The sequence below is a fragment of the Mya arenaria genome, chromosome 4, assembly GCF_026914265.1.
Source record: "Mya arenaria isolate MELC-2E11 chromosome 4, ASM2691426v1".
NCBI classification, from domain to species: domain Eukaryota; kingdom Metazoa; phylum Mollusca; class Bivalvia; order Myida; family Myidae; genus Mya; species Mya arenaria.
This window is the reverse complement of record NC_069125.1, coordinates 25,296,936-25,322,494: the sequence shown is the minus strand read 5'-3', so window position 1 is coordinate 25,322,494 and position 25,559 is coordinate 25,296,936. Positions and strand designations below refer to the sequence as shown.

The 25,559-nt window shown below is 33.2% G+C and overlaps 1 protein-coding gene across 1 annotated transcript; it reads left to right on the top strand.

The window, feature by feature from the left end:
* On the top strand, positions 1–24,583 carry LOC128230715 (RNA-binding protein Musashi homolog Rbp6-like). The gene is made up of 7 exons (XM_052943161.1): positions 1–157; positions 307–347; positions 577–658; positions 6,991–7,075; positions 9,125–9,166; positions 23,958–24,050; positions 24,452–24,583. Exons 1-7 carry the CDS (start codon positions 90–92, stop codon positions 24,581–24,583), a joined length of 543 nt encoding a protein of 180 aa, XP_052799121.1. The 5' UTR covers positions 1–89.
* Positions 24,584–25,559: the final 976 nt, after the last annotated feature.

Here is a 25,559-nt window from a genome sequence, read left to right as displayed (position 1 = left end):
ATGGTTAATTTCTAGTAGTCTTACCCACGTGTGTTTAGATTTTCATTTGTGCTGTGTAGTTGTTAGGTTTAGTGTAGATTCTTAACATTATGAAGATGGAGTCTAATGGACCAAACTCACCTACGAACGGAACGGAGGAAATTCCCAACGATCCAGGGTAAGTCGCGTTTAATTGTCAACGAAATTAGTACTACTCATAGGTTAAATTGAAGATACTTTGATCGTGCCGACTTTGACATTTAGGTCACTGATTTTCGGTTCAAAATGGCTCTTTGTTTTCATGTATATTTTATATTACCGTTGCAGGAAGATGTTTATAGGAGGCTTAAGCTGGCAGACGACTGCAGGTAAAGTGTTACTTTGATTTGCACCTGCCTTACGCGATAATTGCCCGGTATACATGTATTGTTTACATGCGTTAATTAGAGAAAACGCCGCGAGAGTATTCGGATTGTTCGCTTGTTATCGTTGATTTTCTTTTGCCGTACAGTGCTATATGTTACTATTTGTAAGCGGTTAATAACTTTTGCCATCGGTAAATGTTTATAAAATGTTTTTTTTTCTTCTATTTTTCAGAAAAGCTAAAGGAGCATTTTGGAGACTATGGTGAAATTAAAGAAGCTATGGTTATGAAGGATCCTACTACAAAGCGCTCAAGGTGTGTGTTAAAATGCTCATAATATTGTGTGGTTATTATTTTGCAAAATTATGGGAAAATGCACAAAAATGAGGAATTGTGTATTTTTACTATTATGGATATAAGAGTATATTTGAGGGTCACGTAAGTTGTAGAAATAGCATCATAGACTAGATGAAATAGATAAATCAGATGAAGTAGATACTAGCAATGTTAATTGTATAGAAAAAATATAGTCAATTTAAATGTTTAACATGCATGAAATAGCATAGTTAACTATTAACATCATTTCGAATTGGTAGGATATAATGTCAATGCCAAACTAACTTATGAACAAAAAAAAATTTATGGCAATAAAATAATATGCTAATGATTATGAATTTATTCCCCATAAAATTTCTGTTTTCAAACTCCAGAGCTCTAACTCAACAACAAGCTAAAATCAATCCATTTAATGTCTCGGTTGTATGCCCAAGTCCTGTGTCATAAAACCACATTAATGATAGCCTTCATACCCCAATAAATATCCCCTCAATGACTATTTTATCTGACCAGAATGAAAGGCTGAAAAGGCAGTGTAGGACATGGCCAGAGTAACATTATAAAGCCCAGTTTACACATTGCTGTGAAAGGCATTGATTAGCTGCAGTGTAAAAGCAAGTGTTGCCCTCGGGGAATTTCCTCTCAAAAAAGTGTCCAATCTCCTAGCCATGAACTGATAAAATCCTACAATTTTCCCCTGACTTTCTTGCCTTTGCTTTTCTGGTATGTAATTTTGTGATCAATAAGTGTAGCAGGGCCACCAAAAAATGCTGATAACATCAAAAATCTGTCAAATTTGTATGTAAATAATGTAAGTCTGTTTTCACAAGCTTTTTATATAAAAACAGTTGATATTTGCGACTATAGATGCTGTAACCATGATTAAGGGGAATAATAATATAGGCTCCTATAAAAAGGTTTTATGTGAAATTGCTTGTCTAGGAAGTCAGTTGTTTTCCTGGAAGATTGTGCCAGAAATGAAATCTGTTTAAAGTACTGTCAGTTTTCCTGTGGTTTGTTTCATGAATGCCAAGGATTTTGAGTATGATTATCATACGTGCAAAGCTTGGCATTTTCCCCGACCTCTCAAATTTTTGCTGGCGCTAAATTACTATGATGGAGCAGTAAATTTATGTGCTCAGAACAAGCACTAAAGTAAAATACTATTTCAGACAGTATAAAATTACCTCCAAACGATTGTGCGTTTGTTTGTTTGTTTGTTTTAATGATGATGAGGTTCCCCAATTTCCAGTTGCAAAGAAATATATTACTATTCTCACTTTGAAATGAAGTAAAAAACAACACAAGGTATTTTAGTCTTTCACCTTAAAATGATGAAGAAATATCTAATGATGAATATCAGTTTTCACAAATCGATACTGTAATGTAAATTGTCATTACTGATATTGTTAGATGTAAAGCCTGTCCTTATAATTTGTTTTTCTGATCGTGTAAAGACAAAAGCTCACTGTTATAAAAATCAACGATTGTCAGGCACTTTGCATGCTAGCCATGATCACGATCAAAATCGGCTTGATGAAGTCATGAGAAAACATCCATAATAAATGAACTAGGCATATTTACAGTCGTCACCGATACTTTGATGTTTGTTTGTAGGATTTGGCTCACCGGTCACGAAACAAGAAATTTAAATAAGCCCCTGTGAGTTGCACTGTATCGGTTCGATGGCCATTAATGCTGGTCTGCTTGGTACTATTGTGCCTTTAATTGGAGTCGAGACTGATTTACTTGGGGTTTAAGACGAAAATGTTGGGTATTCAGTTACAGATTTTGTACGATTTTATTAGCGGGTATGATGAGTCAGTCCCCTGTATATATATATATTTTGTGCGAAATTTGTTGAAGTGTCAAGGTCATTTAAGGCGCTTAATTAATTTCTTAAGATTATGCAAGAAAAAAGTAATTGCAGAAACAGCGTTTGTAACACACAGTTAACATTGATGATTAAGTGCTGCGTGGCACCAGTTTTATGTTCATGTACCTGGCGGTTTACATTCGTCAGTTATAACTTCTACGAGTTTTTATTCAATTTCATGAAACTTTGCTGCAATGTAAAATTGTGCATTTCTCTATTTATGTGCAAGTGCACTGCTGACTGAAGTAAAGACTTAAACAAGGGCGTACCATCACGAATGTCACTTGAACAGATTTCATCAATCACTTATCAAAAATTGTTTAATGTATGTCTCGAGTGCATATCAATAAGAAAATAATTTTTTTTGCAAAATCTTGATATTTTCTTACAATGAGGAATTGTCACCTCTGATTTATAGCATTTTGCCTGCAAGTGAAATCAAGGTGCAAGGTGTTTTTACCAAAGCATGGCAGATCGCTCCAAATTAAAGAATTGAAGAAAAGACTTTAATTTCAAGTGGAGACGATGTTTGCTTAGTGAGTAAGCTATAACACTAGCACTTGAACATTCCGTCATCACTAGCAAAAAGCCTACCTTACTTTGTGTTTCATGGGTAATCTTATCTGGCAAACCATACCTTTGGAGTCCTTGGCAAATCTTTAATGCTTTTGCTTTCCTTTATCTGATATTTTTTTGGGTATGAAAACAGATCTGATAATTGGATCATGATTATTCACTCAAATCTCACAAACTTTTAAAATGTTGCCATTAATTTTTGTCCTTTCGTGTCAGGCCTTCCGTTGAACCACCCATGTTTATTTCATGAGAATCCGAACAAAAGTACATTGTTATGCTTTTAAGAGGTAAAATACCTCTGTATCATGACAGAAAAAGGCAATATACATTCAGTTGGTTTTTATATGAAATTGAAACATATTACTCTTGTTTTATTACGAAATTATAAATATTCAGCATAATTCTTTCAATTGTTGGTATTATTATATGATATCTTTTTTGATGGGCCCAGGATCAATTCACATAGTTTGGACTGAATATCGCAACAAACACTTTTTGGGAGGGGGGAAGGTCGGGTTAGGGTATCCTTGAGCTAGTATTCCTAGGTTTGAACATATTCGAAAAACACTTTTAAACAAATCATATTCTTTGGCATAAGTGACTTGATTTTCTATGATAAGAATATGTTTTGCTTCTTGCCATACATGTACATGTATGTCTGGGGTTTGCATGCAATATGGTGGTAATGTTAACGTCCTATAAATATACAGAAGGAACACCCTAAATATTCAAAAGGAATGCTCTAAATATACAGAAGGAATGCCTTAAATATGCAGAAGGAATGCCCTGAATATACATAAGTAACGCCCTAAATATACAGAAGTAACGCCCTAAATATACAGAAGTAACGCCCTAAATATACATAAACGCTCTGAATATACAGACAGAATGCCCTAAATATACAGGAATAACATCAGTCTTTGGAACAACCCTCAAACTGCGCTTTAGGTTTAACTAAGGCCAATTGTTCATCACAGCAATCATGGAAATAGCTTCCACTGTACAAATGTATCATCATGCTCAGTATGTATGTTGAATGTTACATTCATGTTAACAAGTTTCTTTTATGAGAGTCATGTATTAGTTTTCCAAGGCCTTTCATACAGATTGTTCTCTGGTTGAAATGTTTTGTTACTCCCGATCTGGCCAGACACTAATGCTTTTTACTTGCAAGTTCCATGCTTCTCTGACACATACTATAAGTTCATTAGACATTTTGCAGCAGTTATTTTGAGCCTATCAGATATTCCAGGAATGTCTCAAGATGAACCCTGTTTAATATAACATAAAAATTATGAAAACAACAACAACAGCAACAAAAACAATAAATAAAAACATGCAACATCTTTAACTCTTGAGCATGTTACAACAAGTAGCATCTGATTTTCTCATTGCAGAAATAAATAAAAAAAAATTATTTAACAATGTAAGTTCAAAATGTTTCATAAAGCTGCACTTAGGCAGTTTACTGAACAATTGAGATCTGTTATATTGTGAGTTGTCTTATATGATGGAATTTAAGGCACTGATGCCACCATGGGCTGAATCCGAGACCAAAAAATTAAAGGGTAAAAACTTTCAATTGTGAGCGTGCAGCTTTAAGCCATAATGGGGGGGGGGACATACCAAAGAACAAGGCACATTGTATATACATTGTTAAATGGTTGTTTTTATCAGTGTTTTTTAGCTGTTGAGAATTAAGTGCAGATTGATGTGAATTTTTGCATTCACAAACTAACGCACAAGAATGCATTTGTTGGGCGATATCGACTATGACGTTTTTCAATTATTTATCAAACGACTAGCTTTTAATGTATTAAAGCCCACTTACTTTGTAGTAATACTTTCGATCATGTCCTTGTTTTAAATTAACCTTTGCCAAGCAACATTGAAGAGTAATGCCCCTTCCTCTTCTGATTTCAAAGCTGAAAATTGATCTTATCATTAGGAAATGTACACAGTCGATCTCGAACGAAACGGTAAATTTCACTCTTAATACGTTGAACAAACAATGTCCATTCTAATTAAAAGCGTGTAAATAGCGATGATAAGATAAAAATATTGAGGGTAGAAAAACGTGTATAATAAATGATTGCGTACATTAAACATTTCATGACAGATTGCTTTGAAAGCATTCAATTTTAGCACCAAATAATGTTATAGAAATTCATGTCTTTATTGATGATTTTAATTGGCATGATTGAATTGTAGGCCTTATTGAAGCAGGCTTCTTTAATGTCATAAATTTAAATACCTTTATGATTGACAAGTCAGCTGTTTGAAAAGTACCGTTTTTACTCTAATAATCTAAAATTTCTTGTAATAATAACAAGATGGAACTAAGTAAAAATTGTAAAAATTTAAACAATTTTTGAAGGTTTTAAAGCTGAGAGAATAATAACACAATTTTTCATATAAAATGCAGAAAGAAGTCAAGTCAGACTTTCCCACCCCCTTGAAACTCCCACACCCCTTTCTCTCTTATTCCAGGCTTTCTGTGGGTTTCATTGCAAATCTTTCAATAGTCCTTTTTTATGTTTTTGAAGCTGTACTTTATTAATTACTGCTGATATCCATCCTTTATAGTAGCAATAGCTCCCAATATCCACCCAGAAAAGTACCAATTACTGCCAATATCCATCCTGAAAATTATTGATTCCTGCCGATATACATCCAGTTGCTGCCGATATCTATCCTGAAAATCATCGATTGCTGCCGATATCTATCCTGAAAATTATTGATTACTGCCAATATCCATCCTGAAAATTATTGATTCCTGCCGATATACATCCAGTTGCTGCCGATATCTATCCTGAAAATCATCGATTGCTGCCGATATCCATCCTGAAAAGTATCGATTGCTGCCAACATCCATCTTTAAAAGCATCAATTGCTGCTGATATCCATTCTTAAAAGTGTGGCTATCTTTTTTTACTTAAATGGTATGGTTCACAAGTCCTGCTGGCATTTAGTACTTTATATTGAAATTTTGCAATGGTTACATATGTATTTTAGAAGCTACATGTAACCATGACCTGGTATTTGGACATATCCTTAAATTGTTCATAATCGGTGATCAGAAATAGCACAAGCCCGAACGTACCACGGGCATGTTAAACTTTTTTCGGTTTTGTTACATGTTTATATATTCAGACTTGTTCAAGAAAATCTTACTATTGTTATGAACATACAGTCATCAGGATTGGCCAATTTTGGTCACTCGCAGCATAATGTCATGAATATTGAATAAGATCATGAAGGATATTCTAAAAATGAACGTATGACACGGAACTTGGTTGAAAGTATACTTCAGAGAATTTTCTTGGTCTTTTAAACCAAGTATGGTAATTGTAAAAGAATGGGCCATAATAGTCCTTACATAAATGATATCAAAGAATGTAAATAATTTTTGAATTCCTTGGTAGAAAGGAGATTCAATAGAGTTGTTTTGCCATTCTTTGTATATACAATATATATGAAAGAATACCTTACTTACAAATATTTGTTTTGGCAAAGGTGATCATAGATTTTTATAGGCGTGCTTTGGAGTTTAAATTAATTCATTTAGCCAGTGACACACATTTCGAACTTTTTTTAAAATGTATTGATGCACTGTTTGCGCAAGAGAAATCCTCAGACAAAAATAACTGGATTTTTTCCGTTTAGTCAGTACTTATCATTTAACAAAGATGCCTATTCAGAAAGTTTGTATTTAAAGAGTGTTAAATTGAATGCCCTTTGAATGCATATGTAAAATTGAATACCCTGTGTATGCATATGTAAAATTGAATGCCCTGTGAATGCATATGTAAAATTGAATGCCCCAGTGTATGCATATGTTACTTTTGTTTATTTTCAGGGGGTTTGGTTTTGTAACCTACAAAGATCCTGTTAGTGTAGACAAATGTTTAGAAAACGGACCTCATATATTGGATGGGAAACAGGTATATATTCAAATCAACTAATCTTTATTAGCTGTGCAGTATGGCGACGCTTTCTAGTGGTATAGGTGTCTGCCTCTAGTGTTATAGGGTTTGGGGGTTTGAACCCCATTAGAGATTCGTTTTCTCGGCCTCTCTGATTAAACACCAGTTCTTGTTTCTACTGAGGAAGCCAATAGATCATAAAAATCTTCTTATATATTGCCTTTGAATTGATCTTATATCATTTAGTACATTGTATTAACTAAACTGTACAAGAAATTAAAATATTATCATCAAATTTGGTAATAAGGTTGACACATCTTCCTGAAAGTTGCAAGGTTCCAGTCATAAATCTGTACCATGGAATTTATGGTACAGCATGAACTGTAAAATATGTAATTTAAAATGAAATACAATTGCAGTCACTGATTATAATTGTTCTGCTTAAACTAGAAATAGACTGGTTTTATTGGGTTATGATTCATTATGGTAAATTTCAGGAAGATTGTTAGACTGAGTAATTGCATATAACAATGTTTTATTTGATTTTGATGTCTGATTGTAACAGCATAATGATATATTTCAGACTATTCACATTTCTACTTCCAAGAAAATGCAAACAATTTCATGCCAGGAGTATGTAACTTTAAGGAAATCTGGACATGTAGAAAATTCTAGTGTTTCATTGTCCAGATGGTTTAAAGATGTTTGTTTGTATTTTGTGGGAAAGTGGGTTGTTGATATTTTATTTCACAGGAATAGTCACTCACTTCCTATTTTTTGGTCTAAATAGGTCCTAACCCTGTTTTTATGACCCATAGTACTTTAAACCCCAGTAATAATACCAACCAATGTAAATATGTAAATATGCACATGTCGAATGTGATAGGTGATTGTGTACCCTCGACATTTTTACGATGTTTATGGTCATGATAAGACGATCTCTATTCTGTCCTTGATTATCAATAACTGACCTCTAACTTCAGTTATGTATATGAAGCACGAGTTTTTAGCACATAACTGTCAAATATTAGACTTTTCATTGCAGAATTTCATGCTGGTTTCCAGTGGTTTTTGACAGTTTTCAATGTTTATTGCCCCTTTCTATCCAAATATGAACACCCTAGTTTATTAGTTGGGAAGAAGGTCAAACAAGCAATGTATTTGCTGTTGTAAATTACTTATTCTAACTGTTTGTTAGGTTTTTGTTTGGTGAAGTTTGTTTATTGTAATTGATTATGGGTAAAAGTACACACAATTTTTACACCTGTGCAATAGTCTCGAAATATCCATTGAACCAATGCGGATGAAAGGAGTTTGTCCATTATTAACTTTCCAGTTTTCAAATACGCACAGGAAGGGGGGCTAAAGTTTTCTCAAACACCTCATGTTTACTTATTTATTCAATAATATGAAATAACAGTTACATCACAAAGGGTGAAGTTCGATTTTGTATTTACCGATGTTTGCTGACTTCTAGGGTTAGCGAATACGAAAAGAGGGCGGCACAATCTTTTGTTCTCGTCACCATTCAAGCTTCCATCTACAAACTAAAATATAGAGGCTGCTTTCTAAAAATGTGTCAGTCAATGGCGTGCTAATATTTGCGAGGTATTTAGCATAAAAGCTCTCCCTGTCCATACCAGTTCATGATTCAAACTCGAAAACTTGTTTCTCAAGTTTTTTCATAAGGCCGTTTGCAATCAGAGTGACAGCTAATGTCATAAAGGAATAAGTAATCACTGGAGTGCAAATATTTTATGCAGCTGACCCATCGTTTTGAGACCTGTAAATCTTGTATTGTACATTGCTATAAGTGATAGATTTCTTACTGCGCTATACGGTATTCTATCACTAATTAGGACTAGTTTTGACGTGGTGAAAGTTTTTCGTTCAAGTTACTGGATTTATTTTGTTTGAACAGGCAGCTTTTCTGAACGGACAAATTGTTTGCATTTTCTTGTTTGGCGAGTTCAGAGTTAGGGTTTAATTGAATTTTATTGAATTTTGTGCTCAGTTTCATAAAATTATCGAAGCATAATGGAAAACTTGTACTACGTTTATCCTCAGGTGGACCCCAAAGTTGCGTTTCCCAGGAAAGCACAGCCAAAGGTAAGTGTTTCTTCCGTATTATTTTCTATATGTTTAGATATTTTATCACAAAATCATATCTTTTATTGAAACCTTTAAGGTGAAACATTTACATGTACGATTTTTGATGTTTAACATCTGTGTTTATCAATGTTTATATGAACTGTATAATAATATGGTAATGATGATATTATAATACTGGCATTCGCCTTGTACAAAGATTTTATGCTGAAATGCCTTAGGTACAGGTCTTTAAGATCACTACACAAAAGCCTTAAGACTTGTTTATGGCTAATTAATAGAATTGGATATAGACATTACAACCCTTATTGCATAATAACAGACAACGATGATGGTAAAATTGTATATTTATACATAAATTAATGTATACTCAACTTTACGGTAAGGTGAACTTCAAAAGAAGTCGAATGAATCAGTGCACACGTTTTTACATTGAATATTTCTTATGCTTTTCATCCTTTGACAAAAAACATCAGCTCAGCCAAAATGTACATGACTGTGTCAACAGTTTAATGTTTATATTTCTTAAGTCTAAGTCGTTATATTCATGATTTCTTATTTAATCAAGCGAAAATGAGTGTAGACCATCTATTTTCTCACCAAACAAATTGGATACACGATGCGTCACAGTTAAGTTTTTCTATTGTGATGTTAAAGATTTATGATGATATTGAGGTTTTACCAAAAAATATTTTATTTATTTATCTCTTAAATTTTTTTAATTCTTGGACAGAAGTTTTTTTAAGTTTCAGATCTTATACATTATACATTGCAAATGTTAACAATCGGTTTATTTTGAAGTTCAGAGAATTCATCTTTTTGACATAATCATTTGTAAATGTCTATAATACCTCCAAACTCTTAATGACCAAATATTGAAAGGAATTTTAAGCTTAACAAGAGTAAAAATTTGAGCAATTATGAAAATATTGCATAATGTTGGCTGTAAACATACATGTATGTGTGAGAGTTTCCATTGAGAACAAATAGAGTTTTTATGTTGTAATGTTCCCTTTATGAAAGTTACCATTCATTAAGTTTGTTTTTGTTTCTGCTTAACTTAGTGTTCTGTAACCTCCTATTGTCCTGAGTGACCCTTTGCAAACAGATTAGTTCAGCAGTAAATAATATTTGTGTAGTGGGATTATTTTAAATGCTTTTTGAATAGACATCTAAAATTTAGATGGAAAACACTATTAGTAAAAAGTTTCATCCACATGTAATATTGTTCTTTTAGTCAACATGCCATTTTTAATCCTTTGGACACAAATGTCAAGGTTCTGATGTCAAGGCCGTAAAACATTTTTCCTTTTTGTAAACTTATATATTCTCTTTCATGAAAAGTTTCATGTTTAAAATAATGAGGTTAAAATACTTTTGAAAAAGAATGAAACAAGTACATTGTGTCAAAAAGTAGAAAACCACCATCACTACATCAACATGCCATAGTTTTCCTTAAACTTAAGCAAAATAATTGTATTACATGTAAATTATATCCTAAAATAGAAATGGTTCTTTCCGAAGCATCATGTGAACTAAGAAATGATGAATGTTCATGGGACTTTCCATGTGATGAATGCTTATAGATGCTAATGCATCATATGGGGTATACGTTTCTGCATTTCCTTGGGGAACGTGCTGTATCGTACATGGCAATCTTTAACTAAAATGTATGATGTTGTTATGTAAAAAAAGCTTTTAATTGCTCCTGCCTTTAAAAGATAATTTTTGCAGAAATTTGATGTCTGATGCTTAATCCCAATTTCATGTTTCTAAGGTGACTTTAAATTAATTGCTAGATTTTCATCCCCAATTTCATTTCATCTGCCCCTTTTAATTTTATTGACTCAAATAAAAATGTTGGACTGAGGTCTGTATTTGAGTTTATTCATACCTGCGGTGTCAATGCATAACATTCTCATGTAAAAAAGGAGAATAATTATGAGCAGCTAGTTATCATGGTTTTTCTAGAAACACATGTATATGGTCGATCCTTTATGCAATTAAAAAATCATGAACACATATTCAATGGCCTTATGCATAGCAAGGGCTCAGAGGATAAAACAGATCCAACAACATATACAAAGTACAAGTGATATACATCTGTATTGCATTATAAGATCTCGAATAAGATATAATTCAAGATTCTTGACAATACTTTGCAGTTGTATGAGAATTGTTAAGATACCTCAGGTGACCTATTCCAGGCAGAGGGAATTCAGTTCCTACAGATCTGAGTGATTCTAAACAAAAGTCAACGTCAGAAAATGCAGGTGCCTCAGGGGATATGAAATGGCTGTGAGGCCACTGTTCGTTATACAATTTTATTGCTACGCACGTCTATATTTTTCTGAAGACGGTACTCTCCGGGAAGAGACACTGGATTTTTATTCCGGACATGACTGCTTTTCAATATCGTCTCTTGTTTTTCACCCCCGAAAACTCATCTAATGCGGAATTGATTTTTGTCTTCGTGGAAGCTAGGTTCGTAACAAGATGTGACGTTTATAGAATCGAGACTAACATGAATAGAGCCAGCATACTTTCCGCTTTGTGTTCGTATGTTAGAATCCCATTTGTCAAGATTAATTAAATCTTATGGGTTTGCACAGCTAAATTAAATATCATTTTATCAATTTTCCTATAACCAGTCATGGCCTGAATCTCGTGAGCGCAGTGTTTGCTAGTTTTTAGGCTTTAAGGCTTTTGGCTCAGTTTGGGCAATCACGTTATCTCGTGAATTGTGTGACCAAAGGCAGAAATTCCTCCAGAGTTTGGAAGATAGCGGGAAAACAACGGATGTCTTGTATACACAGCTTAAGTGGACACGTTTAATTATAGAGTATGGATTTCGGAGAGATCAATTTCGTTGACATGTGCCTATGTTTGGGGTCAGTCTGAAACCGGCTTAACATCGAACCAAGTGAAATCAGATGCCCCATTATTTGATAGATTATAGTACGTTTGAATCTTGTTTGACAATTTTTCACGCAGTGGAGACTTCGACAACTTTGTTAAATGTACTGCTAGGGTTTTTTGACATTTAGATGATGAATAGATATATAAATAAACAGTTGTTTGATTAAACACAAAAACAGGTTTATGAAAAGAAGTATACAATATAGAATGATGTTAATGACTTTTCTTAGTTCAGTTATGATATGAATGTTGTTTTAAGGATGTTATACACTTCATTTTTTAGGGTATACCTGTCATTTCATTTCGGTCACAATGTATATAAAACAGATGATGTTTATTTTCGTATTAACCTGTACTGGAAATTGACATGATGTGGGTTTATACTGCACGCGATGACAATTGACTCCATCCTTAACAATGCATTGATGAGTCAGTATAATAAAAATTAGATGATGTAATTATGTAAGTTGGATAATGTTTTTGTTCATCAAATATTATATTTGTCTTTGTAAATTGGCAATGGAATTAAATAAACTTTTTTGGATGAATTTTTCCTTTGTTGCCTAATGCAAGAACTCACTAACTGCCTTTATTTCTATATGCAGTTATTGAGTTGTTGCACTAGAGTGACAACATATATTTTTATTTTTTTTATCTCCTCATGATCTGATAAAATAACTGTATGGAAAGAGTCTTCATCCTGATTTGAACCCAAAGAAATTGGAAATGGATGTTAAATCTCTCTTTCAAATTTACGAATTTATCAGGCTTAAATTTTCATCTCAACAGCCAAAGCAATTCCTTAAGTGTGTGATAAAGTCCCATCATTGGGATGTTTTTTCTGCGTAAAAATTGGAACAATACTTCACAAAATACGATTAACGATGGTGCAGTGTCTTTCTAAATTTGATTTTCAGCTGCCTTCAATTTTGGAACAAGAAAATGGGGTATTGATTTCTATCTCAGAGACTTTCAGGAGATGTTAAGGAACTATTGAGGGCACATAGAATTTAATCTGATAGACATGTAAGGGCAATAAAATATCTTTGCTATTTGGAGGACCAGTAGGTTTTTTAAGGAAATCTTTTCACACTGATTTGGAGGTCCGTTGGGAATTTCTTTTTCGCCCAGACTTGGGAGATCCATTATTGTTCTCAGACTAAATAATCCAACTGTAATATGTGGGTCCTTTACCGAAAGACTGGTTCCACTACTTTGACCTTATGCATGCAGCTACTGGTGTGAGCTGCAAGTGTTTTCAGACAATTGGATATGCTGGTAAAGACTCCAACTTCCGAATGGGCTAGACCAGGCTTTACAAATCCACTTTAAATTATAACTGATGTGCTCATATATTTTGATCGCTTTCTATGCCCTCCCCAGTTTAATATGACTTCTTCCTGGGCAAAAAAATGAATATAATTAACCTTTTTATTTTGAAAACCTTGGAGGAAAAATTCGGAAAATCAGGTGGGGTGGGGGCTTTTGGTTATGACAAAAGGGTATGGGGGCAATTGATAGTTTTATGATAATGTTAACATAATAATATTAACATGTAGTTCTTTGCATTTTTTATTTTTCATTTTCTCATATTACAGATTTGCAACACAATTTCTATAAGCTCGCTGATACGGTCATATACATTTGAACATGAAAGGATTCAGATACCAAATGCTTAAATTCAACGTATTTGGGTAGTTTACGGTTGATGCTCAGTCTAGTAGGAGCTAACTTGTTCAAAAAGTGACTCGATTATTTAATTTTAAGAGCTTGTTATAACGTGTTTCCATGGCAATGGGCCAAATTGATTTGAGAAAGTTTGTCAATGTTTGTTTGTTTTTGCCGACAGTAAATATGGTAGAAATCGTGTTCAAATATATGAAGCATTGTGGTATATCTAAGTCATATACGTCCAATATTTACTCAAGCTTCCACCATAGTAGGTCTTTAGAATTCATTGTCGATTTTGTATGACTTTGAACTTTATTATTTACACTAGGGAATTTTTGTTTACTTCTGAAGTAAACCCGGTGCCTTTGATATAAAAATTCTTTATATTACCTTCATAATAGCTCCGTATTTTTATCATAAATTCTTTCAAAAACTGACCTTTTCCTACAAGGGCTGGTTATGAAGTAGTCAAATTGTGCTAATGCTATTACATGTTTTTTTAAAAGGCTTATTTTTACACTTCACAAAATATTTCCACAACACAATAGCATATTAGGTGTCGTTATTTTAAGTGTTTCTTTAAGTTTAAGTGATTGGCCATTCAATGTTGTTTAAAGTACCGAGACAATGTCTTACACATAATTCTTCAGTCTGTTTGATGCAAGTTCTTAAAATTTACCTTTAAGAAATATTTATCACCTTTTTTAAAATTGTCACCTATGAAACAATTTAAGGCGTTAATTACGTAATATTTTTATGTTATCTTATTATTGATAATTTAATGATAATAATCTTTTATCAACAACATAGATGTTTATATTAAATCTTAATGATACTTATAATTATTTTATAACAGGGGAAAATGGCAGAATAAACAAAACAATTTCATTCTTTAATTTAAATGCCCATCCATCTATGACAAATTACACCATTTATAAATTTTACTTTTTAAAAGTAGAAAACCGATTTACCCAATGTGCCTATGGGAAAAAGTATACATGGAGCTCACTGAATTAGTTGAAAAATAATAGCTGTTTGCCTGATGTACTGTCAAAATTGCGGAATGCCCGCAAACTGCCATTGTTGTGCAAGGTCAAAGATGGTTTGAAATTAGTCTAAAGTGGTATAATTATATGTTTGTTAAGTTTTGGAAAGTAATTGGCGGTATAGTGTAGACTTGAGATAGCTGGGTGATTCACCGAAAATTATCCTTGTTATGAGAGAAAATTCTTTTTTTGCATTGTTTTCTTTGTTTTTTGACACATAAGAGACAATGCAATAATGGCATTGCTTTTACTAAATTCTTCGCTAATTAACAAAGATTATATATGATTCTTTTTGGTATTTCATTATAAGAGAGACATTTTTCCTGTCTTGTAGTCAGTTCTTATACACAGACGGATTCAAACGGTTTCAATGTGTAGAGAATTCAGGTTTTAGATTTTTATTGTTAGGATTTTTTTACAAGAAATATTGAAAAAAAAATGTATCCGTCTCCAAATATGAGTTTTTCATCTCCTTATTCAACAGAGACCATAACGACAACAAAGGTATGGTTTTGTTTTGTTATTTTTAGAAACAAAAACAACTGTCTATTAAATTGATACATGTTAAGAGATAATTTTCATATTTCTCGAATATAATGTGCTTAAAGTTTTACTGAGTGGAACATTTTTATTAAACAAGTAAGTTGAACTTAAAGAACAAACATGTTTGTATTGATTAAAATCTTCTTTTAAATCAGTTTTAAGGCATGGTTATAACACAATCACCTCAGAAAAGCTGCTGATTCTAAAATGCAGATTTATTGTTTTGATAGTGGGGGAAAAGATGGCAGCATCGAGAATTCCATTAATCTCTGGTAGTCTGCTGGAAGTATCTGTGAATGTAATAATATTCCATCTCCAATGTATGATTAATGAAACCTCCATGTTTTTGCCTCGGTGTTTCCGATTCCAGATTTTTGTGGGAGTGTAGGTAACTATCATAAATGTACCGTAATTATAATACTTGATATAGGGTTCTTGCGTGAAATTGAGGGAACATATCCCTTACGATATCCTATCTAAGCACCATGGTGCTTTCAATTTGGGGAAACCAGTACACTTGTACTGTCAATATATAAGCCCGGAGTTGTTATTTTAGCATCACCTGTTGGATATAGATGGCTCCAAGATATAACAGATGAATGTTGCACATGATTTCTTTGTCTTGAAAAATCTGAGTTTTTTAGTTTAAATGACGCATCTTTCCCAGTTAGAGAGGTCCCAGCCCCATTCCCTAAACTGTGAGAAAAAAACCCACTGCTATAAAATGATTGATGGTGTGTCAGGTATTGTCACATTATGTACTTACTTAACTAAAGTAATTGAAATGAGATATTTTAGATCCCGCATTTAGTCGATTGACAACCACATTATAAATTCAGAAGCCCTTCATTTATTAAAAATTTATATTATTGTTGGAAGATAAATTACAAGTTTAAAGCATGAGTTATCGAAATTCTGGCCATAAATTACAAGTTTAAAGCATGAGTTATCGAAATTCTGGCCGTATGATTTGTTTTGTATCATTAGTACTGTTGCAATGCATCCTTTGAAATTATAAATAACTTTTTAATACAGTATTAGTTGAGCAGGAAACAATTCTGGACAGAATTAATGAGTTTTCATGAAAAACAACTGAAACAGAAAATTAGTCAAGAATGCCTGGATAACTTTGGAGTGCTTTGCCAGGACTGGTGCTGGAAATTGCGCGATCTTTTACACAGTTTGAGATGAAATGCAGAACAACACAAATCACTGAAAATACCTAAAAACGAAAATGGATGTATCACTTCTGCCATTCTATCTCATTGCTTATAATCAAGGGGACATAAATCTTCAGAGACATACCAGACAGCTGGTGCATGTCCTAGTTGAAGGCTGGCTGATAAGCCATTAGGCTGATAGCCTTCTGTGGCTTGTCTTACAAGATAGTGTCATTGTTGGGCTATGTTCTTAGCTACTGTGCTTCTGCTTCTTATTGTGTCTGCCTGCTTATAATGATTACCTGGCAACTGCTTTCACCATGTATGGTTCTAAAAAGACTGCCAGTTGTCCTGTCAGGTTGCTTTTCATTTCGGTAGATTGTTACTTTGTGTGCTGGGTCTTGTCTTAGCTTCTGTGTGTTAGCCTGAGATTGAACACCTGACAACTGCAGTTTCACTTTTTATGGTTGTCCAAAAAATTCAGTTGTCTTTTCCGGTTGCTTCTGTTTCAGAGGCATTGTTTGCTGCTCTGCAGGATTGGTCTTGTCTTAGATACTGTGTGTAAGCCTGAGATTGAACACCTGGCAACTGGTTTCACCTTGTATGGTTATCCAAAAGTTGTCCGCTTTCATCTGCTGCTTCTGTTTCATTGTCCATGTGCTGATGAGTTTTGCCTTAGATTGGATGTTACTTGTACATTTCAACTATGCATACATATCCTTATTATCATTGAGAAGTTGCTTAGTTCTGTTCTGCTATGTTTTTAGTGTTGTCTTGTGCTTCCTTCCTTCTTGCTGGTTCTCTTCATAATGTCCTTGTTGGCTGTGTCTTGTCTTTAAGCTTAGCTATTTTATTCTTTCTTTGTTTGTACTCGGTATGCTTGACAGCTGTAGTAATTAGTATATATTTCTCTGTCATTTAGTACTCGATCATATCAATAAATATTTCAATACAAACAACAATCTTAGAAGGTGTTACTAAGTGCAGTTCATTATCACTAAATGCATCTTCTGTCACTGCATTGGCATAAACAAGATATATGCTTTCATTAGTATAGGTTGCACTTTCGATCCTTAGATAATCCTTATAGTTTAATTATTAGGACAGCAAGCTAAAAGGTTCTGAGTTCTTCTATATTCAAGGTGTAATAAGAACATTTTCGATTTCAGCCCTCGTTATTTTAATTGCAACTTTTCTTGATCAGCCTTTATCATGTTTACACTGTCATGAAATGGTTTTCCAATGATTTCCTTGAATAGGTTATGAGGATCGCTCTAAAAGAAGAAAACAACAACAGCAATGAACAGTTTATAGACTCAAAGAATTCTGGAGTGTCATTTTTATGGGAAACTTGTAAATTTGTAACAGCAAACCTTATCTTAATTTCATTTAACTGTCTGCACTCTGTGCTCCTTGCTGTCAGATTCACAACAGTTTTCTATGCTAAAGGAAAAATTACTTTCAAGGCTTCTGAAATTCGCAGGATTCCAAGACTGGTTGTTTGTTAATTGTAGCCTAACGCTTTCTGCTTAGCAGCTGTCAGAGTTATTGCAACTGCTTTGGAGGATAATTTTTATGACTACACACCATAAACAACAGATGATAATATGTAAATAACTTAATGAACCTGACCCCCAATTTTTTTTCTTTTCTTGACTTCTAATACTGCTAGGTTCCTTGTTTCTTAGCATCTTTTACATGAATAATGTGTGTTTGAATGAAATATCTGAGGTTTGTTTTTATTTAAGTGAATATCTAACTTCTTCGATCGATTGCCTTGTTTCGTATCATAGATGAGAGAACTCGTTACTATGTTGATGTTTTGATTCTAGGAATTCATTTTATTTCTAAGGAATGTTCGTAATTGTAGCACCTGCTAATGAATCACCTGTTATGTCCTTCTGAAGTTCCAAGCAATGTTTGACCTTGTCTTCATTATCAATGAAAACTATTGATCAGCATAGATGTGTAATTGGACTCATTTCTCATCTCAGAGAAGCTTCCAGTAATGACCATACCATTTCTTAGTAATTTCAAACTAATAATGACATTCCAGGAAGAAGGCTCTTTCAGAAGAATGAATATTAAAAAGCAGATGATCTTTTTAAATTTCTAGCGTCTGATCAAATACATAATGAAATATACGTTGTGTTTTTTTTTTATGAATTCATATACGTTGAAACAAAACAGCAGTCTGAGTTAACACTTTTGATGCCCTAATATATAAAATCGGAATTTAAAGAATGTTTGACATACAAAAGGGTACACTGGTGGTAGAAGGAAATCACCAGAAGTCAACAAATCGCTACTGTGTCTTGGCAGGCAACAATGTTGTTATCGATGATTTTATCTTTTCCTTGAACGCTCATTTCCTTATATTAAAGTCGATCAAATATTAACTGATGCTGAGAAGTGCTTTGGAAGTACTGAGCATTATAAGGAAACTGTTGTTGATTTTCTGATAAGAGCTCATTTGCGGTAGATTCAAGGGTTTGTTTTTATTACCATTAAGAATATATTGCACTGTACTTTGGTGTGTTTTTTAGACACTAGGTTTTTCCTCCTTGATGATCAGGATTGGAAGCCAATTTAGCCGTTTATCAGATATTCTGCCTAAGAGATAAGATAAAATTTCATGAAAATCTGATAAAAAAATTACAGCTAGCTTATCACTACCTATCCTTTGCAATTTCTTCCAAGATTGTAAGGATTCTTTGGCACCTGACTGTCCTGATGTGGAGCAACATAAAGTTCATGAGTTTATGCAGTTTGTAAATACAGATGCAGAGGATTGCAGCCAGATGTATATTGCAAAGAAATAAACGAGCTATCAAAGATACAGAGAAGTCCTTTACAATGAGTGAAAGTGAAAACGTTCCAAGTGACATTAAACAAAGAAGCCGACAAAACATCTTCGCTTTCTTCCAACATTTAGAGCAACGTAGATAAAGAAGAAAAGTATTGCAACAGAAGAAAGGGATGGCTTTACTTGTTTGGAAGAGCATTATAACATCCATGGGGATAGTATATACAAAATGGTGTTGTGGTCTCGGGTATTCTCTTGTTGCAAAAAATGAGGTTTCCATATGAAATACATGAACCCTGAAGTCTGTTTATTCCATTATGTGATTAGAAGAAATAACCTGGGAAGCCATCTTTTTTGCAGATATTGAAAGAAATTTGGCTAGGTCAAATTTCAAGAATGTTGCGTTATTCTAGGGCCAAAAAAATAAAATGGTTTGGTTAGGGTTACATCTTATTCAAATACTGGTTGTGTTGGTTATAGGCTTTTTTAAAGCTTTATATAAGTATGTAATAGTCATCATTGATGAAGTGTCAAAGTAATACTCTGTATAAAGCTTTAAAGGTTTTGAACAACAAATTAAAACACACACTTATAAAAATTGTAGGTAGGGTCAGTCAACCCGAACCAAATGAATTTTTTTCTTAGGCCTAGTAAACAGTTTTATATTCGTATAAGTTCTCAACTTTTACCAAATCATTCGGGTATTGCCTTTTCTTTCTCTTACAATATAGTAAAGCTTTATAGACTCAGACCATAAGGCTCTGCATGCAGAGTTCTAGAGAAGATAGTCTTGCTGAAATAAAAAATTCTCATGAATTCAATTTAAATTCTATTTCTTCAGTGTATAATAATAATTTTCAAAACTCTTTAAAGAATAATTTAGCTTTGTTGTGAACTTGATAGTTCAAAACAGGTGTATTCAGAACGTCTTCTTGGAGTCAAAACCACCTTTGTTCTAAAGCAAACAGTCTTTTACTTTGAAATTGCGGATTTTGTTTGACAAATGTTCTGGTCTGAATAGATAATTATTGATACTGGTTCTAGTTTCTAATTTGTTGAATTTTTGTGTCAAAATGAATGCCGCCTTTGTAACTTTCTTCCCACCGTTTCATATCTGAAGTCTAAACAGAAAAGTAAACATGCTTTTGTGCTACGTAGATTGTCCATTGTGTTTCGACATGTTACTTTACAGGGTATGAAAACTGGACCGGTTGCTTTTGACAAATTATCTGTAATCATTAGCGAGTTTTTAGAGGCAAACAGTCATACATTATTTAACAATTGGGGTCGCCTTTGACATAAACTTTCTATGGTAATGTTGTAGTTATGGTACCTTTTAAAATGGTGGACTGAAATCTAGCTCAAACTTTGAAATTGCCAAGTGATATTGATATAAGACTAGATTACATTGACATCTTAGGTTGAGCAATATTAATTTGAAGGCTATATATTGTCATTATTAGGAAAGCATTAATGTAATATGGATTGAGCTGAAGAATTATACAGTAACTGGATATGCCATCAAGGTTTTTTCTCAGATTTTCAGGGTTATAGGATGGAGCCCTTTAAGCTCATTGCACCCAGTCCTTCCTACCAAAAATACCCCATTTTACTCCTGGATACTTGAAGCCTCATATTAAGACACAAATCTTTATGGGAAAATAATACTATGATTTAGGCATTCACTAGGGGTTACTGACGATCATGTGGTTTCTCTTTGAAGAAAAGGAGCCCTGCAATCTTGCAAGGAGATTGAAATTTCTACAGGTAACTTTAAAACTGAGGAAAGACTAATAAATTAATTGAATGAAAATATTTGTTTAGAGGGAAAATAATCTATATCTTACAGTCTTGTCTGCCATAAAATCCTCAGCCAATTGCACTTCCTTGCAGATGGGCCATAAAAATCTTTTGCCTATGTTTTAAATGTTAAAAAAAAATGTTTGTGTAAATTGAATAAGGATGATTGATTGTTTGTAATTAATAGGGTCTTGGTCTGAACAAATCAAATGTTGATCTGTAAATAGAACGCTGAATTTGATATGACAACATATGCCTGCAAAATTGTCATCCGTTCAATCCGCTGAATAGAATCCTTTTAGAATTCCTGTATTTTTAGTGTCATTTCAGCCAAGTTTGTATTTATCTGTTAGCTTTTTCAAGTATTAAATGTAGCAACTCGATAAAACAACGTTGCATTAGTTATTTAAGAACTTTACACCCACAAATGTAATGTCTTTATGATTATATCACAGCGTAATCGGTATGGAATTTTCATGGATTACTTAATGGTCTGGAATAATTTAATTAAAATCTTAAATTTCAAGTACAAGATAGATAATAAGCAAGGGTTAATTCCCTTGCAAAATTTCACACAGCTTATTTTTTTAAAACTGAGGTCAACTAAAGGGAAGTAATTCTTAAAGTTAATTCCTTTGAAACATTTCACACACCTTTATTTTTTCAAACTGGCTTAAGTCAATTAAAGGGAAGTAATTCTTAAAGAGTTGCCTTAACAATATGGCTCCACATCTATTTGTTCAGGATGTTAGGTGGGGTTTGATATAAGATCATTATTACTTGTACAGAGTTCATTATTCATTGATTACAAACGGTTAACATGCGGTTTACATGCGGAAACCCATCTTACGGCCATCTCATTTGTAATAAACCAATTGATTTTACGCCATTTTGCCCTTTTTTACAGTTCTTAGATTGATCAACCGGTAAGGCAGGTTTTCACAAGAGATGTTTTGTTCTGTATGTTTTTGTTTTCTTGCAACAGCTGTTGGCTGCTGCGTTTACTGCTGGATTTGTTTTGTCTTCCGTTTTTGTTTTAGTTTTGCGTTCTTTAAAAGCAGCATCCACAGATGTTGCTGGGAGTTAATTGTTTTATATTGAAATCAAACATCTGATTACGTTTACTACCTAAACATATGGTTATTCAAATGCTTGATGATCATATATGATAATGAAAGCGATTGAAATGTGTTGACGTAGGAGCATAGTAAATGATTTTGACAGCAATTCATCATTTTTATAAGGAAAATTGCTCTGTTGAGCAAATATTAAAATATTGAAAATGAACAGCAACTTGTTGATTTTCGCATAATTTCAGGTTTATGTGTGAAAACATTTATAGCGCATATTCAAACTCAATACTGTAACCTGATCGAGCCAATTTATGAGTTGATGATCATTTTCGCCCTAACAGTGAAAATGCGGACAGTTTTCCTTGACAAATTGATTGGACGCATTAAGCACTGATTTTGTTCTTTAATATTGATAAGCTTGACGTCTAAACTTGGTTTTCATAGTGTAGTGAATGGTTTGGAAAAAAAATTGTGATTGAACCTTTTTTTAGGGCGATGATACTATCAGTATAGTTCAAGGTCATTTGTAATTTGTACAAACAATAGATATGTCAATAGAGAACGGTTTTAGATTTTCGGTGTTTGATTTTGGTCTTTGACACCTTCAAAGAAGTAATAGATCGGTAATTGTAAATTAATTGACAATTAAATACTACAAGCGCGTTACAAATTCAAATACAATATACAATAATTGATCTTGAATACCTTAAATGGAGAACAATCAACTTTCGCTTTTTATCTACAAAATATCTCAAAAGCCATTAGTAATATATTTAAAGGCGTTTTTTCCCCACATATTGGTTATAGATTACCAAACATTTGGAAATAATTTTAACTTTGTACGATTTGTTTACAGGATTTGGTGAGGAGTCAAGTGCTGCTACAAAATAAATTAACAGACCTCGGTCCGTTGTGTTTCTCACAATTTTTTTTTGAGCTACCATTTTTTCGTTTTTGATCGAATCAACGTTTCATCACTTACAACTCAAGAGTCTTGTTTGGAGTTAAAATTCCGAAGTTCGTCAGAGTTTGGCCCTTAATGTTGTCCAGAAGTTAAGGAATAGCGATGGCTCTATCTTGTTTCCATCATCAAAACTCTTCAGCATTTATCTCAATGGGTATGACTCTTGAAAAAATATTTAAGCCCATTTAATCTTAACATTTTGATAATTTTTAGAATCTTTTAAAAATTGGAAAGTTAAGGGTAGATTTCTCAGTGCATTCCCATTTGTATATTTTAATAACAATATTTTGTCTATTTCACCTTGGTTTCAATGTCAATTTTTCTTTTGATTTATTAACATTTTTTACGTTAAATGAAAGATCAAGCTTTTCCTTGACTTCAGTAACTATAAACACTGTAATTAAAATGCAAATGGTTTACACTGTGAGCCTGATTTAGAACGAGTTTAACCCTGACTAAATTTAACTTCATTGATAATTACATGCATGACAAGCATTGTTATACAACATTTAGGAAACGTGAAATTTCAAATGTTTTACTCAAAATGATGATGCCCGGAAGTAATGAAGCGCATTTAGAGAAAATACGAAATGTTGGCACGAGTTTCAATTAAATATAATATATTATTAATTAAACATCTTGCCATACTCCAAGAATGATCCTGAGGCATTTCAGCATATTTTTCTTTCTTTTTATGAATCAAATTCACATTTTGATGATATTGGGTTCAACTCAAACTTTACTATTATATAATTCTGTTCCATGTCAGATAATACATAAGTTAATAAACACATGATTTCTTTTTCCAGATGGTCACGAAAACCAAAAAGATATTTGTTGGTGGGTTGTCCGCACAGACAACGGTCGAAGACGTGAAAAAGTACTTCTCAACGTTCGGAAAGGTAAGTCAACTCATGAAGTAAGCCATTGGTAGATTTCAGTCATAAGCTTTTAATGTAAGTCATTATTAAAGCCTAAGATGTAAACATTTTGTTACAGTTATAAGATAAAGATGCAAGTCTTCAAGCTTATACAGTCACACCCCGTTGACTCAAATTCCTCGTTTGCTCAAACTAGATCATCAGTAAAGGACCAATATCTTAATACTGAGGGTAAACAATACCACTTGGCTCAATTTTTCTGAGGCTCGAGGTATTTTTGCCGGTCCCTGGGAGTAAAAGCAACAGGGTTCGACTGAATTGAAACTTTATAACCCTATTTTAACAGCAAATTTCATTCATTTAAAGAGGAACGTAGCATAGCTCAAACATATATTAAGTGGCTCCCGTTGTACATGTCACAGTGCAGGAAGCAAAAACTTGTCCTTCTCAATATCCTCAAATTCTTGTCATGGTTTATTGATTCCCTCGGAGATACTTTCACTGCTCAGCAAGGAACGAGCAAGTTATGTGACAACAATCCTGCTCTTTCTTAGATGCAACGTTGATTGGCATGTAATCTAATAAGGAAACAATAGATCGCCCAGTTCCGAGCTGAAAATTTAGGCCTGCGGTCACTCACTGTCAGCTTTTGTCGAGAAAATGCTAGCTAGGTGCCATGTATTTTATTAATTTGTGGTGAAATTTACCAAGTCGTGGGTTTGGTGCCACCATTTCGGCAGGAAACAAATGCTGAATAATGCCCATAGGAATGTAGGTAATCTTTAATCATTCAACTCTTAAAAAAGTTGTTTTTGTTCCAGCTTTACTAGTTATTACCATAAAGAACACACACACTTTCATTTTTTAAAATTTCTGGACATATCTAAAATTAAGTTTGTCATAAAAGTCGTTGGGATTTCAAATTTTTGTAAAAATTAGACGTTCAGTTACTTTAATTTGATATCTGTCTATTGAGAAATTCTAATCAATTTTTTGAGTGATAAGCTGTCCTGTCACCATTTACTTTCAAAAATTGATCTTCAATATTTAACATGTTTACTTCAGTAATTTTAAACTTGAGAGAGTTTTTTATGGCAATTTCAAATCAATTTTCCTTCTGCATCTAGGCAAGTTTTCACACGCTCGAGAATAAAACACAAATCCGCTGTAAATAAACCATAACAGGATTTAAAATTTAAATGTATGCATGATATCTTAATAAAAAAAATATTGCCTCGTTTCATTTTCTGTGTTCGTATTTACACTTCAAGACTTGAATAGTTTCAATCCATCGTTGAGTCTGAAAGGATTTTTAATATTGATTTCTCCATATAAAATTATCCTCAATGAATATTATGATAAATAGATGTCAAAATTTGAAAGTTCAGAAGTCATAACGTGTCTCAAACAGTTTGAAAAATATGATTATCATACGATACGCTTTATAGCTAATTCGGATTCAATACGTTTCTATTACGTATGAGTACCTGATGAATTATAGGTGTATGAGTGAATTGCGCTTTCAATGCA

Excerpts from the sequence above, each read along its gene's own strand:
- LOC128230715 (XM_052943161.1), top strand. The coding sequence starts at position 90 with ATGAAGATGGAGTCTAATGGACCAAACTCACCTACGAACGGAACGGAG. Across the intron at positions 7,076-9,124 it reads ATATATTGGATGGGAAACAG|GTGGACCCCAAAGTTGCGTT; the intron begins GTATATATTCAA and ends GTTTATCCTCAG. Across the intron at positions 9,167-23,957 it reads CCAGGAAAGCACAGCCAAAG|ATGGTCACGAAAACCAAAAA; the intron begins GTAAGTGTTTCT and ends TTCTTTTTCCAG.